The sequence below is a fragment of the Ambystoma mexicanum genome, chromosome 5p, assembly GCF_040938575.1.
Source record: "Ambystoma mexicanum isolate Mex_15411 chromosome 5p, UKY_AmexF1_1, whole genome shotgun sequence".
Classification (NCBI taxonomy): Eukaryota; Metazoa; Chordata; class Amphibia; order Caudata; family Ambystomatidae; genus Ambystoma; species Ambystoma mexicanum.
Window position 1 is genome coordinate 104890680 of NC_090930.1, and position 16653 is coordinate 104907332.

Sequence of the window (16653 nt, forward strand, 5' to 3'; positions counted from 1 at the left end):
AGGAATCACTTCTCCCCGAGTGGCAGGATTCCACTATCCACAAGTCCATATTCTGCATGTGTCTTAGACTTGGTATTTGTGTAAGTATTTTTAGGATCGTTCCTCTATTCAGAATTAATCCATCTGCTCGGTGGTGCACGTGTTTCATTTTGAGGATACACACGCTTTTGATTCGCCTCTGAATTGTTCTCTATCTTCATTTCGAGGCACTTGTTTCCTTAATGTGCTGCTTCTTTTTAACTTCAGTGGCAAAATCTTTTCCAGTTTTCCGTGGTATGTTCATCAGCAGGTTTTATTTTTTTAGACCCACTGTTCCAATCATACTTTGTGTGTCTTCTTCTCTCAGGGGTTCGGTCATCATTTCTCCTAGTCTTCTCTTTTCATTTTCCTTTAGGATTTTTGCCTCCTTTCCAATTCCACTCATGCTCTTATCTTTGTTACTTGGTGGTGTATTATCCATCGGAGAGGGTAAATCATATATTTGGACTTTCTTTGCTGGCTCCATACTTGAGGTTTTGATCTTCAGTCCTTTCTTCTTTCCTTTTCAGGTTTCCTTTCGTGGGAGTTTCTGAATCTGATTCCTCAAGCGTATGCGTGCTCCAATCCAGTTGGTCATCCAAAATCAGGACCGAGGGATTCAGAGTGGCTGGTTCTATGTTTTAACCTGAGGATTTGTGTTTCTCAGATCTTTGATTCCCATCGACTGAATTCTTAGTTGTTGGAACTGCTGGTTTATCCATATGTTTGAAACTTCCCTTTGAGAGTGTTTGATCTTCTATTTTTTGCTGCTTCGTTCAAGCTTGATTTGGTGGGTATAGAGACAAGTGATCTCTGTTGATTGAATATGCCATAGGAAAAGACGTTTGTGTTGTGATCGATTGCAGAGATCTTAGATCTATTGGACACTGAGCTTTTGGTAAGCGAAGAGGAGTTTCCTTCTTGGGCTGGTGCTTCAATGGTTTTGCTGCAAGTCTGAAGAGTTTGCTTTTTTGCCTCTTTAATGTGTATTATGGCAATTATTGGTGCTATAGGGTCGGGTGAGTGCACCTGATCCATGGCCGTATTTCTCAGGTTTTGTTGGTCTACCCTCGTAGAAGGTCCTTTGCTCTTGTTAATTATTGGCTCAAAGGTTGTTTGAGAGGACTTCTCCAACCTCTGAGAACAAGGCCTGACAGCTCGTTTAATAACGTCCAGTCTATTCAGAGATCTCTCTTCTTCTTGCCTAAAAGAGTGTTCAATCCTAGATGTCAAACTCCACTCCGTCCCTACCAAAAATCCTTCCAAATAATTCAATTTCGTATTTATCGCGGCTATGAGTGAGGTTTGGTTTTGCAGGTTGTCGTTGATACTCTCATATAGCTTGCTAAAAGGGGCAAGTGCGATTGTGACCGTAGACATGACGTTAAGCAGATAATTTTTGTTTGCAGGAAGTCTTGGAGCAGGGGTTGTTGGAGTTCACTTAATCTTCGCATCTGGATTGGCATCTGCAGCATTTTGTGGGCGTTAGTGCACCCCGTTTCACTAATCTGACCTGCTTTTGTTGGGGTCTGCCCCCTTGTTGTTGACGAGACCGCTGTATTCCCACTGGATTCGTTGACTTTTCACGTTGCGACAATGACCCCACGTAGAGCGGTCTTTCTATCCTTAGACCAATGGACGCCACTGTCGACCTTAGGGGTGATGAAAGAGAATTTAAACAAGGCGATTTCTTGTTCTTCATTGACACCTCAGGGGAGCTTTCATCCTCAGAATTAGCCCTGGGGTAAGGTGGGGGCTACAAGCTGTCCCCCCGCAAGTGCTCGACTGGAATATCAATCCCGTTTTTTTTTTACCACAGTGCCATCTAAGAACTGGGCTGCTCCTGTTTTTCTTCTGTGTTCTTATCTTTTCAGTTTCTATTGGTTAGTGGTAATTTCAGATGGCACAGTGTGTGTTTCTTGTTGGCTAACACTTTCAAGAATTTCCAGGTCCGATATTTCACTTACTAAAATCTCTTGAGGCCCTTTTTTCTTCTTAAAAAATGTGTTTAGGGATTTCACACTAATAGGCAAATCTGGTATATTTGTTTTGGGAGCCTTAGGTCTCGAAGTCAATCTTCTTGTTATTTTGCTTATATTAAAGTGCTTGGCCTTCGGTTGTTGGTACGGTCTCGCTTTGGAACTTTCCGTATGGTTTTCTCCTTTCCATTCATTCAGTTGGTCGTCATTAGGATCACTTCCGTCTTCTTTTTGTTAATCAATCGTTGGTGACATTAAATGTTTTGAAAAGGCCCGCCTTTTCGGGGTAGTTATTTGAGCGGGTACCTCACTCCCTGCCAAGTCCCAGGAGGTTTTTCCTTAGTAGGGAGTGGCTTAGCAACTAGAGACTGTTCATTACGTTACATGTCATTTATTTCATTATTAAATTCGATGGTGCTTGCCAGTTCAAGTTCGTTGGTGCTTGCCGTAGCAGTGACAGCTTCTGACTCAGGGTTCTTTAAATCCTCCCTTACTGGTATTGCGTGGATATCATAGCAGTTACTTTTATGGTATTTACGTTTTCTGCTATTGGTGTTTCCAAGGTGCTTTTGTTCATCACATCAATACAGCTGGGGGGCGATTGTGTGTCCAGCTGTTTACTGATGGTATCTAGCTCACCGCCAGCGGACGTAGGCTACAAACTGTCACTGTTCGCCCCATTGTTGAGACTGCAGCTAAGCTCCTTACCCATTGGAACTGCAGTCTTTTCCAGTACGGGAGGTATGGGCAGCGTTCGCATGTCGAACACAGCGCCAGCCTATTCCAAAGCTGACACACTAGTTGTGGGTGGCGCAATCCGCGGAGTTCCTTCCTCGCGAGCACCGCCCAGCCCTCCCCACGTCAGACCTGGTATGCTCAGGGGACTCAGCGGACTGTCAGCACCGTCTGTAATTCTCGACGGCTGCTTTGAGACCGCAAGCTTCTCCACCCATTTCTTGCTGTTTGCTTTGGAGATCACGGATTCCTTCGGCGGACGCAGCACGCGCCTGTGTAGCTCTGTTTGGATCTGTGGAACGGGGCTGATGCTGGCAGGTAAGGCGGGAAATGGGACAGGGCAGGATGTTGGGGAAGGGGAAAGACCCGTGGAAGGTAAAAGAGAGGAAAGCAAGGGAAGTGGTCATGGGGGGATAAAAGGGATAAAAGGGATAGACGCCGTACCTGCCGAGCCTGCAGCGGCTGTGACTGTGGCCTCGCTCTCCGCCTCAGTCCTAATGTATGCGCAGCTCTCCATCTTTGATCTGTACCTTTTGTTGGCTCTCTTACAGCAGCGGATGAAGAATTTCTTTCCTAAGACAATCGGAACCCTGGACACAGCCGCACGGCTTGCCAAGGTCTGACAAAGTCTGCTTCACTCTGCGGCTCACTCTGCAGCCACTCCGCGGTGAGAACCAGTAAATATAGGTGTGGCCTCTGATTTAGGTAAATGGAGGCAGTAGAAAGACTCTGGGCTGCCACTGCCAAAGTCTGCTTCAGTCTGCTGCTCTCTCTGTGGTGGGAACCAGTAAATATAGGTGTGTCCTCTGATTTAGATAAATGGAGGCAGCAGAAAGACTCTGGGCTGCCACTGCCAAAGTCTGCTTCACTCTGCTGCTCACTCCACGGCCGCTCCGTGGCGGGAACCAGTAAATATAGGTTTGTCCTCTGATTTAGGTAAATGGAGGCAGTAGAAAGACTCTGGGCTGCCACTGCCAAAGTCTGCTTCACTCTGCTGCTCACTCGTATTTGTCAAACAACCAGGTCTTGGTAAGTTTTTTAAACTTGGTAAATTCATTGTATCCAGCATCTAGTATTTCCTACACGTGGGTCTCTTGGTGCTCAGACAGGATGGCTATCTTCCCATTCCGCCCCAGACATGTTCATGCAATGCCAACAGCAGGGGGCAGCAAATTGTCAAATCGTACGCAAAGATAAGAACATCCTAAATCTGTCATGTTGTAAAAACATTGCATTGGATGCAGAAAGGTGGATGGACAGGCAGGGTAAACATAGTATAGGTAGTCTTCCTACTTACTCTTAAACCATCTGTACCTACTGCTGTTGGTAGAAGGAGCTTATCTAGTAGAATAACAGCTTGTTTTTTCTGTGATTCACGTAAGACTGTAGAATTCAATACACAATGAAGATAGGCTTTCTCGAAATACAGCCTGAAATCCAGTGTGTGATATTAGGTACAGTCAATGAGACTGAGGGTACACATTGTGACTTTCTTACCTTTCAACACATCTAGGTGAATGTTATCTTCCTTGAAGGTCAGGCCTGAGGTACTTTTTAAACCAAACGTCACTTTACAAGTGTACAGCCCCCTATCGTCGGTCTCGAGGTTCAGGATGGTGAGAGACACATCGCCCTCCTGCAGGTCCTCTGGGAGGCTGAGTCTACCTCTGTACTTTGTTACAAAAGTGTGATCCCCTGTATTATCTCTTTCAAAAATTCTCCTTCCGTTGTAAAGCCAAGTGACGGTGTGTGGCGTGTGATCTGCAGGTGGATAGGAGCACGGGAGAACCACTGAACGTTTCCATGTGCCGGTAACATCTCGCTGCACAATCTGATCATAATCAGCTGTAAATGAAAACAAAGCACAAACTATTAGTCAGTCATACATGTCAGCATTATTAGTGAAAGATATAAAACACAAACAAAAATGGTTCGAGAATCTTATAGTGTGTGAAAAAGTCTGAAAGAGAAAGAAAAGCATGAGAGAGTGCCAGAAAGAGCAGACAGTAGACTTAAGAGGAGTCTTCTTTTATCAAAGACCTGTCAGGGGTGGGCTTGGGAAGGGAGGACAGGGAGAATGTGCACTGCAGGCTATCTGGGCTGTTGCTCTCTGGGCCAGAGCTGTAACGTGCAAAAACAAATGATTGAAAAAGATAACATTTTTCAGAATCCAGCCTTCCTCGATGGATCCGAGTACTGCAAGACCTGCTCAGCTTTTGTGTAGCTGCGGCGTGGCTTACGTCTTCAATTCAGTAATTTTGTAGAAGTACCTGGGTGGTCCCTACATGACATCCTCCATAGTGGGTGAATTAGAGGAGAACAGCCTAGGCACATGGGCGTGTCCATACCGCCCAGCTGCAATTTAAGTACTTAAATGACGGATTATATGGCACCAGGTAGTAATGTCGGCACCACTGTGGCTCGTACACCATTGGATTGTTATGATCCTCATTAGTTTATCACAACTATTTCTGGCCAGGGAAGTAAGGGTCCATATGTAAATAGAGTTTGCACTCAGTTTCTTTCCGTAAGAATGTTTCACCTGTGTTCTGGAGAATTTCTTGATGATTGCTGGTTAGTTTACAAAAAGATTTTAATAGCACAAGGAATTGCATCCATGGATGAAACTGTATGGATGGTGATTATAGAAATCACTGTTGGCTTGCTTGTTGTACTCACTTTTGAGTGTAGTTGAAACCCATACAATATGAGGTAACGTTTAGGTATTAATTATTAGTAGGCTATAAAGTAAGGAGGTCCTTCGCTCGTGGGCACATGTTCTTATGAAATGCTGCCAGAGAAAGTGATCACCTCTATTGGTGATATTTCTGAAAATCCATCCAATTCACCACCGGCAGAGATGGTGTTTCTGGAATAAATCTGTAGGTATTTCAGAAATCTCTCAACACTCTTGAGGCTCAAATCAGCAACCGGGTTCCATCCGATACTCAATCACATTATATCACAAGGTGAACAAGAAACCCACTTTTAGTAACTGTTTATTCAAAAACACCTACCACTGGCTCCCAAGAAAAACAAACTATCCCTATGTGTAGCATATTATCCGAGAGTGCGGTGGTGTGCCACCGATCTAGGAAAGGGATAGAAGAGGGACTAGCTCTCACTGTCTAGCTCCACAACAAAAGCACACAATTTGTATATTATTGTCAACTTTGTACTATAAGCAGAAGATTTCTCCAACCAGAAAAAAGGGGGACGGTGGTTTTAGTATGTGCCCAGGAGCAAAATACAAAAAGGTTTCTTAAAAATGACTCTATGGGTGAATCGCTGGGAAGTATGAGCAATGGATTGATAAAGCTTTAGTATCTTTTCCTACAATGTATTGAGTTTTGTCTCTGTCAATTGATTCCACATGGAAAAGGATAAATTATGTTTAAAAAAATAGAAATCACTCTTTGGCAGTGAAAAAGGATGGAATATGTAGGGGAGACGATTCCTAACTTTTGATCCCCCTCATCTGTACCTAAGGATGTATTTGATGTGTTTGCATCAATTTGCCTGTGGCTGATTTGGCTGAATTTTTTTGTGGACATTTTGAATGCAAATATATGCAGGGGAAACCCCTGTAGCCCCCTCCGATCTCCCTATATAATTTATTATTACCCTTAACCCACCAATCACATGTATTCGCGTTCAAAACATCTGCAAAACATTCGGCCAAATCGGTCGTGGACAAATCGGCCCGGTCAACTTGGGTATTACCGTTCCTAATGGAGAGTATAATTCCTCAGCTAAAAACATGAGAGAAAAAAAGAGAAAAACATTACAACTCTTCTCAAAAAAGTGGGCCATCTAAACATATAACCATGTCCCCTCTCCAGATTGACTGGTTTCAGAGACAGATACCACTTGTTTTAAAGTTGCATTCTTTAGAACCACAAATAAATCTTGCTTATATAAATGTGCATATACTGCCATGGTACACCTGGGGTATGCTTCCTTTTATCATTTAATGGATCATTCCGATAGGTACTTGATTTACTTCTTTATCATTTCTCACATGCATCACGCGTTCGTTCGTTCGTTCGTTCGTTCGTTCGTTCGTTCGTTCGTTCGTTCGTTCGTTCGTTCGTTCGTTCGTTCATTCATTCGTTCGTCTGTTTATTTATTTTCATACGTGGGAATCAGGTGGGCACTCCTGTGAGCGTCGTCTAGCACATGGGATAAATATGCCCTCTATAGGGTTCCATTTGTTAATATGCCCACAAAAATATCACCATACAAGAATATCGCCATATTTTTGTGCCGATATTAAGCCATGGAACCCACAAACCCCCGGTCCCATTAACCCCATAAATTATCCCCACTAATAATATTGCCTATGGCCTTACCCCATGACCATATGTATGGCAATATTATTGGTGGGGATAATATTACCTGATACCCTCTAGAGTAGTACATTACATGTAGGGAGATTGTGTTTTTCCTTGGGAGATATAGTCAGTGGTAGGTATTTCAGAAATACCATCTCTGCTGGTGCTAACATTAAAGGTGTTCTTTTAAACATTTGTCCAGCCTTTTCCACCTTAATGGTGTAAACGGAATATGTGCAGTAGTCACTGATACCACTAATGTTCCTTTTGTGCATTACCTGGGTAAGGTCCTGAAACTTAATCAATGCTCCCTATAACTTGACCATTCAAGAATTGACAACTTGTATTTAAACTTTACAGAAAGAAATCAACAAAACCCAATCCGAAATTATCACATTGATGTTTAAAACAGATTTTGATAAAACATTAGAAGATATTAATTTCAAATTAAAACAATATTGTTCTGAATTATACGTGAAAAGTTAAGATATATTCCTAACATTATTTGAATGATGAGGTCTAGACATAGGTATAAAGGGCAACCATCCATCAGAATTCAGCAGTTCAGATTCATCTATCTCCACTAATGCCACCAAACGTCCTATAAACAACTCTATGCGCAGTGAGTCTGAGATTACAAGAACGTCAATAGTCAATCTTTAGCTTCTGCATAAATAACCATTTTTAGAAAAAGGCACAAGGACAAAGATCAAGGAGGGACCGACAAGAACACATGAAACTTCAGAGTGCAAACTCAGTTCCAGAACAGAAAAAACGTAGTAATTAACTTATCCAATAGTACACACAATGAGAGGGAACTTGATATTTCACAAAAAGGGGCTAAACTGTGTGCCTACTTATAGCAGCTCCTTGTTTGATGCTAAGGTTGATCTCTAGGTTTGTCAGTAAAATGAAACTGAAAGTCGTTTTTGCTGCACTTGAAGACAATCATCACAATATAAGATCTACAAGGGAAGAGGAGCATGCTGAATTTGAACCTTGTAGCACGTTTATGCCACCATTACAATACCTCCTATTGATATCTTCTAAGAAGCTGAGCTAAGAGATTTGAGTAAGTTATCATTTAAGAAACTCAAACCACCGCAGTATGAGCAGACAAGAGATGTCTCACATTAAGTCACTTTATTCAGATGAAACCATCACCATCCGTCTGGCAAATAAGGGGGCTGCTTAGTTATCCTAAACTCCACAGACAACCAAGAATCATGTCTCAAAAAATTAAGCATAATTGACGTGAATGAGGAACTAAATTGTGATCCTGCTAAGGATATATAACCTAGTTTAGCACTATTACTTGACCATGCTTTGAATGCAGGTTGGATTAATGAGAAAACTATTCGTACTGTTAAGGTTTGGAATTTTATTTCAAAGAATTCCTATTTTCAGTTCAGAATAAGTATTAGCTTTAAAAATCAGTTTAGTGATGCGATGAAGCATGCAATGGAGAGGGATTCCAGAATAGGAAGAATGAAGGAGGAGGACGGTTGGTGCTACATGCATGATGAAGCTCCGTCACTATGAATATTTAACTAAATATATATAAACATACTTACCGCACCAGACTCAATCTCTTCAATCTGGCACTTCAATGAAGGCTACAATTGCTCCTGTGTATGCCAATTGTTTTAAGTACAAATTTGAATCAGATCCCATTATTCACCACCCTGTATGACACAAGTGTTTGAAACACTGGGGACGATATATTGATGATATATTTTCATTTTTGCATGGTCGAAGGGAAATATTGGCAGATCTCCTAAAGAATATGCTATAGACGATCAGATTCAATTTACATCTGAAATTCGGAACCCGGGTGTGCATTTATGGACTTTCAGATAATACCTGAGACACATACATCTGTAGCTACCTTATTTCAAAAACCTACAGATAGGAACAATGTACTCCATAGTTTGAGCTTCCATCCACTAAATACAATTATGAGCTTAACCTATAGTCAATTACTTTGTAAAAAGGAATGTAAGCAATTATAATTAATGTCATAGTGTAGTGAGTTTGTCAAGCTACTTGATGCATGTTCAGGTAGGGGTTACTCTGATGAGGAACAAGAGGCAGCTGTCCTTAAGACTTCAACAAAATCAACGTAGTCCCTCCTACTTCATAAACAGGTAAAGACACCACCATCTATTGTCTGTTTCAAAGTATTGCATTCATACGGAGCCTTATTGCCGTGTTAGATAGCAGAACTAGTAGAGGAGTAATAATGTATATGATGCTGGTGATGAAAAGAAGCAAACTACAGAGTAGTAGTAAAAGTGTATTCAGTGTTAGCCATTAACAGTCATTAAACATCAATACATCACATATAAATATTAATCTAAAACCATAAACCTTATTTTAAAAATGGTCTTCTATACATTGTGAGTCCTTCCTTTACCAAAATACAGACATCAGATATAAAATTTAAATAATTCCAATTAATAAAAGAGAGATTGGGCCTCATTACGAGGTTGGAGGTAGTCATGGCGCTATTAGCTGAACTCTAGTCAACCTGGGGACCCACCATGCAGAGAATCACTTGATATCCTCATCCTTAATACCATCGGGTCCCGGAGCTTTTCCCCCATTTGCAACCACCAGTAAAGCAATAATCTCTTCTTCTGCAAATTGTTCACAATCAGTGACAGGCACTCCCAGCCCTGTCCTAGCTATCCCAGCCTCTGATGAGCTAAATAAAATACCTGAGAAATGCGAGCACCATACTTCAGGATTAATTATATTAGCTTCATTGTTATCCCTCAATGTTGTCCCCTTAGCCACCAGCCTCCAGAAACCATCTATGTTATTTTCTTGCACCATTTGGTCCAGGTGATACCATTGTTTTTCTAAATGTCCGCTTTTTTCTTTTTACATAAGCTTTTATAACCCAATTTTAGAACATGGATTTCTCCCGCATGGAGAGCCCCAGTGTTAGATTGTTCACACAATCTCCATTTTGCCTTCCTGCACACTGAGTCGAACTATGGTGTATCCACTCTCCTTCTGGTTCGGATACTCACTGTTTCGGTTTGCCTTTGATCAAGTGGTTTCGTTATTTCCTGCATTACTTTAAGGTCTTCTGCATTGTGGTTGAGAATAACTGATTTTGAAAGGACAATATTTGGGCTATTTAAGACTCTTTCTTTCCAGTTCTTGGTTAAAGTTGGTTTTGGTTTGAACTGATGCTCTCCAGTCATTTCAGCAGGGTCATCTAGTAGGATCTCCCACTTAACCACTAACGTGTTATGGTCACTCTCCAGGCGATTAGCAACCCTTAAATCAAGAGTATTTGTATATCTAAAATAATTTATCAAACCGCAATCTGTCACTGAAGACTGCACCCCTGATCTAAATGTGGGTCTCAGTGGGCTATCTCCAGGACATCTTCCATTTAACTCCACCAGCCAGCCGTGTGTCATAAAACCGTTGATCAGGCATCTGGCATCTTCTTTTGGGAGGAAGGGGCCATACCCCGGAATGCCACACATTTTTGCCAGAGCAGCCTGATCCTCGTCCGATTCTTCCTTTACCCCTAGTTTGGCATTAAGATCATCCAATAGCAGGCAGATGAAGTTCTTATCTTGTAATAAAACCTTGCTAAACAGACCCCAATTTTGAACAAATTGCCAGATGCCTCCTTTGGGTGAATATAGATGTTATCAATACAATGTTTGTAGCCTAAACTCGGGTTAAAATCCCAGAAAATGATTATACATTCTTCATTATTTTGGACATGTTTCGTCTACTTTATAACTTAAACCCTTACGAATCAGGTTCACAATACCTGCAATCGGCCAACCTAGCCCTAAATGTATTGCTGGTATCGAGAATACATAAACATCATCAAAATATTTCAATAAACAGATCTCATCAACCGACCATGTTTCTTGCATGCAGATTACATCATGCTCTTTTAGCCATTCTCCCATTCTGGATCACTGAGTTTATTAAAATCTCTGGAAACTTTCCAACTAGTTAAGCTAATACCTTTATTTTGCTCTAAAGGGCTGCTCTGGTGACTAACAGTTAAGGAATCATTAGGGCAGACTTCTCGGGGTGCATGTATGATGCATGCCTGAGCTGAATCATCGTATGGGGCAAACAACGGGGTTGTCTCAGGTTGAGTTCTAATTCAACACTGGATTGATCCATGATGCGATGGTTATTACCGAAGGTGGTGGGATGGCCGATAGTCTGGCCGATAGTCTGTGGTTATGCTGGCTCGACTCTCCCTTCAATATGAATCACCCTCCTCAGGTCGAACCATGTATCATGTAAGTGAAATACTTCATGCTTTGTATCCTTGCACACCTCAATACCTCTGTATGACAATGCTTCACTATAATTTATTACACAGGCCCTAAAAAGTGGATTTGCCATCCCAAACCTGACATTGCACCCTCCACAAAACATACAATCTAATAAAATTCGAGTGGCAGTAAAAATAATAAAAGAGCAAACTTGGACTCCCAGAATATCAGTCAGAGCCTTAATTAAGGCTCTTTTATAGGAGTTCTTATTCCCGCATGTAAAGCCTTTAAAACAACATATCATATTCTGATTTCTCTATCCCTCCAGGAGATCATATGTACTTTTAGATGACACATTTCGTATCTCTCTATAGGCAGGCGTAGAGAGATTTGAATTCATGTCCTGGACCGGTCCTCTCATTTTTCTGCACAGTGGGCATATTAACTCCTGTTATGTCCACCCCAGTATCCTTGGGCTTTCCAGTTAACATTTCTAGATTTATTCCGGCTGTATTTAGGACAGGGTTTTTACATGTCCTTGCAACAGGTTCACCAGTTCCCGGCATGGGGACTGTACAGTTCCCCCTACCCGACGCACAAGATTATTTTTTTCCAGGGGAGCTAAAGCCACTTTGTCCACTGTAGCTGCCTCGCTATATACGCCTGGAGCTGTTTGAGAAGCCACATCCCACTATTGAGCGTTCAGACACCTCCTTCCACCTTTATCTCTCTCAGCAGCCTTTGAATCCGCCAATTTGGCGATAATGTCCAGACATTTGTCTAAACGTAAAATGTCCCCTACGCGTTGTTCTTGTATCAGACGCAGGAGAACAGAGCGTTCTACTGCGCTAGCCACTCCACTAGGTGACTTTCACCCAACCTTGGCTGTATTGGGTTTGAATCAATGCTAGACACACTAGTCCCTTCATCAGGACGGAACACTGAGTACAAGTGATTCCCCAGATTTTCCACCACCTCAACTTCTTCTGTGACTAAGCTGCTCTGAAGTCGATCAGCCTCATCGAGAAGTTGTACCTCGCTAGCTAATTGGATTGATGCAGGTATACTTCCCTCAGAAGCAGGCCTCCCCTCTGTCCTTAGTTCAGTCAGTTGAATTGACCTAGAGATAAGATTGCCCAAATTGTCCATACAATCCCTAATAACTCCACTGAAGAAGGGAATAGGGGTGGCTGAGACAGCCCTCTGCTGTGCCGTGCCCTCAGCAGGCTCATTCTCCTGATGTTGAGTGAGAGCTAGGGGCATTGTCAAAGGGGTGTGTCTTCGGTAGTTGCACCGTCTCTTTTACCAGCACTGATACCACTGATAGATTACCAGCTACAGGACCCCCATTTTTCTTGGTACAAACAATCTAAATAACATTCCAACCCCTCTACTCCCTCAAACTGATGAGATCTGAGTTAGTTTGATCCACCTTCTCCTTTTGTTTGTTCACCCACCTCTGCAGTTGCTGGCATTCTTGGTAATAGGTAAGATCCAGGACCTTCTACCGTAGCCTGATGTAACTCTGTTGGAACTAAGCCTGAGGGCTCCAGGTGTCCTTCTATACCCCCTTCTGAGTGTTCCTCCAATTGTCCTTGCTCAGCTGGGACTTCTTGGCCTAACCCTTGCTCTGGACAATCCAGCTCCATGCCTAATGCATTTTTGTGAGTGGCGTTGGTTTCCCCAGGATCAGCCAGTCTCAGTAAAGGGTGTCTAGCTTGGCTCCTACACACCCAACTCATTGGCTGTCCGCATGTTCTTGTGAGAGGGGGCAGCAAGTAGAGCCCCTACCTGGCAATGCTTCCATGGGAGTTATAGGCAGATTTCCTAGCAGCAATCTGTTTTAGTTTTGAGATTGCCCCCATTCTCTCTGCTGCTATCTGCTGTTACAACAGGTGCTTACCAAATGTCACCAAGCAGCCACGGTCTCCCCAGCTTATTGACTCACACCTGTCCTCTCTGCATCCTCTCTGTGTGGGCTGCACTTAGGCTAACAAACATTTCTGATCATAGGTTGAAATTAATCAAAAAGTGGGGGCTGGGGGCCTGGGTCAAATATGCCCATGTGGGTTGGGTCACACTAGTTTCTCACTAGCTTAATAGCCTCTCTCACAGCCACAACACACACTACCAGGCACAGACCTCTAATGGGCCAAACCAGGTTTTATCCACTGCGAACAGGGGGCCTCATTACGGCTTTGGCGGTAGTCATGCCGCTATTGGCGGCATGGATGCCTCCAAAACCGGGTCCGGGTCTGGGTTCCCTGAATGGTGAATTACCGGGCCATTCCAAGTTTGGAGGCCCAGTAATTCCTCCCTCAGGGAACACGGGCACGGACCTTCCCCATTCCCATTCGAGCAGGCAGAATGGGTTTAACAGGTCTGCATCCATTTGCAGCACCCATTAACCCATTCCGCCAGGGTCGTAATGAGGCCCAGTGTCTTGCAGGGTGTGGCACGTACTGCTTGACACTGGCCATGGAGGTTGGGAAGCATGCACTGTAGACAGTGGGCTGTGGGCTGTGGCACCTGTATACCACCCTGTAAAGCACCTCTTTTCCTTGTCCTTACTTGCCACCAACACTCGTGGTAAGTAGTGATGCTCCCAGTGGTGCTCCCAATGGTGCTCCCAGTGGGAAGCTCTTTTGTCGGCAATACAGAGGATCCTTGTTTGCTTCGGCTCCCAGGGCTCACAAAAACTTGCTAGAGGAAGACACCTTACAGCGTGGTGCATGGAGTGTTGTCAAACCGTCACTGCCCAATAGAATGCACCCGCTTACGACAACTAACTGGATGGATTGCAGAACAGTTAAGCATAATTCAGAAAACTACAGAGAATTCACACATGGGAATAATAACAACATTATTGGAGGTAACATTGTGTTCCGCCCATTGGTGGGTCAAAGGATTATATTGAAACAATTTGCTACATTTCAGACAATGTCATCTTTGCCATACGCTGCCCTTGTGGCATTAACTAATTAGCGATCCTTTCAACTCTGTGTACCAATATAAAAAGATGCAAGATGCTGTATGATACCAAGCGTGCCGAATCAGAGGGGCCTCATGCGGCTGGAGCACGTATAAGTGAAGTTTTGGACGTTTGCAGCTCCTGCCGACAACGAAGGACCCAAAATAAAATGGCCGCTGTCCCCTGAACAAAGGAGACTTGGAAGGCAGCCTGAGTGAACAAGCCCCATGGACACAGGCGAAGTGCAGAAGTAGTGGGTGGGGAGGGCTGGCATCATCAAGTGGCATCGGCCCCCCTCAGGAAGTGGAGTCACGCGGAATGAACTGTGGTGAAGGAGAGTGTCGTGCGGGCAGCTGCGGCTGTGGCAATGGGACACTGCGAGGGATAGTTGTGGAGGGCTGAAGGGGTGAAACAGGCGACCTGGAGCAGCACACTGCGTACGGCAACGGCAGGAAAACAATTGCGGATTAAACACTGCTTGTAAGCACTGTGAGGTGGACAGTAGCAGGAATGCGAGCGGCGTCGAACGAATCGTGGAGCCCCGCCAGAGTTATTGATAAGAAGGTGAGGACTGGCGGGCTCGCGGGGGGAAGCTTGAACAGTGAAAACAGTTGCAACAATGTTGCGCACCAAGAACACGGAAAGCAATCCGTGTATGGTGTGATGAGCAGGCATCATAGTGCGAGTGAATAGCTCCCCCCCCCCCCAGTGGTGAAAACCTGAACCCATGACTGGCGCATGGTGCATGCACTGCACTCAGTCTACACCCATGTTAGCTGGTAATCATAGCAGGCTTCTTGCTGCTGATGGACACTGCGGGGAATAACAGCAGGATCAGCCGTGAAACTGCAGCAAGGCAGGGACCCATAGGGATGTAAATAACATGGACTGCAATGGCAGAGCCTAGGAAGTGCAGGGCATGAGATGTAGAGCTACATGGGCAGCAATACATGTGGAGCTAGAGGTGCAGATACAGTGTCACGCCCAAAGAACAACAGCGAAAAGGCTGGGCTAGGTGAGCAAGAAGACTGGCGAGGCCCACATGAACATCCCCACACACGCAGGGTGCAGGTGCCGGTGACTCTCCCTGTCACTCTGTTGAGGATAAGGAATACCCAACACGACTGGAACATCACATCGGTGTCTCGAGGACCAGGACACGGGCACTTCAATTGAGTGAAAGATGAGGGCTTCCGACCTCAGCCGGGACTCATGCCATGAAACCTGATCCATGGGGACACGCTGGTAGGACCCGCATGGCCATTGATGCAGGCTCATCGACCATAGGACGTGTAGACAACAAGAGGTCCTGCCAAGAGCCAGAGGGTCCGCCAGCTGAAACAGAAGCGGACAAACGACGAGGGGGGACACAACAGAGAGTGCGTGCTAACGCCTAATGTAGCCCGCTGAGGGGAACACTCCCAGGCATTGGCTAACCCTGGGGAGCCCCAGAGAGACAGAGAAGCAAGATTTGCATTCCACAATTGTATTAATGTATTTATTTATTCATTCATATTTGGTGAGCGCACAGCAGACCAAAGGCATCATGGCGCTTTTTACAGTGTTGCTTAAACTTAGTTACATACAATTCATGTCCGTGAGGTTACATTGGACGATATGATTCTTTTGTTACATATATACATTGAAGGACAGGTAACTAGGAGGGCAGGGTTAGTTAAAGAGAGCAGTTTTGAGCTTTTTGTGGAAGGCGGAGAGAGAAGTTTCAGCTCTGAGGTCAGTGGGGAGAGAGTTCCATAGCTTAGGTGCGAGGAATGGGAAGCCTGTGCCTCCTGCCTTTGTCCTATTGATGCAAGGTATCGTTAGTTGATTGGTGTATTGTAGTCTGGTCGGTCTGGTTGATTGAGATCTAGATAGGGTGTCAGATAGGTATGAGGGTGCAGTGAGGTTAATGAATTTGTGCGTGGTTGTGAGTATTTTGAAGGAGATGCAGTCCTTGATTGGGAGCCAGTGGGCTGTTTTCCTGGCTTGAGTGATGTGATCTCTTTTCGGTATGCTGAGGGCTGCTCTAAGAGCGTTGTTTTGGGTTGTTTGGAGCCTTGATAGGTTTTTTTTGGAGGTGCCGGCTAAGAGCGCATTACAGTAAACTAGTTTGGCCCCTATGGTTGCTCTAGCGATGGATAGACAGTTATCCTTGGTTAGAGATGGTTTTATTGCATTGATGAGTTTAGTACTCAGTACGGAGGCTGAGACTATGGCGCTGACTTGTTTGTCCATAGACAGAGTAGCGTCTATGTGAACCCCCAATGTTTTGACTGAGGATAATACTGGGATGATGCAGTTGTCTATGTTGAAATTGAAATTGAGGTACAACGGGTTGTGGTTGGAGA

At 44.1% G+C, this 16653-nt stretch overlaps 1 protein-coding gene across 3 annotated transcripts in view; it reads right to left on the minus strand.

Moving 5' to 3' along the window:
- LOC138480763 (titin-like) overlaps positions 1-16653 on the minus strand; it is a 557826-nt gene that overhangs the window by 505351 nt on the left and 35822 nt on the right. For all 3 annotated transcript variants that reach the window (XM_069612496.1, XM_069612497.1, XM_069612498.1), the window contains exon 2: positions 4230-4577. In XM_069612496.1, the coding sequence (XP_069468597.1) occupies positions 4230-4577 (348 nt within the window). The remainder of the gene's footprint in view (positions 1-4229; positions 4578-16653) is intronic.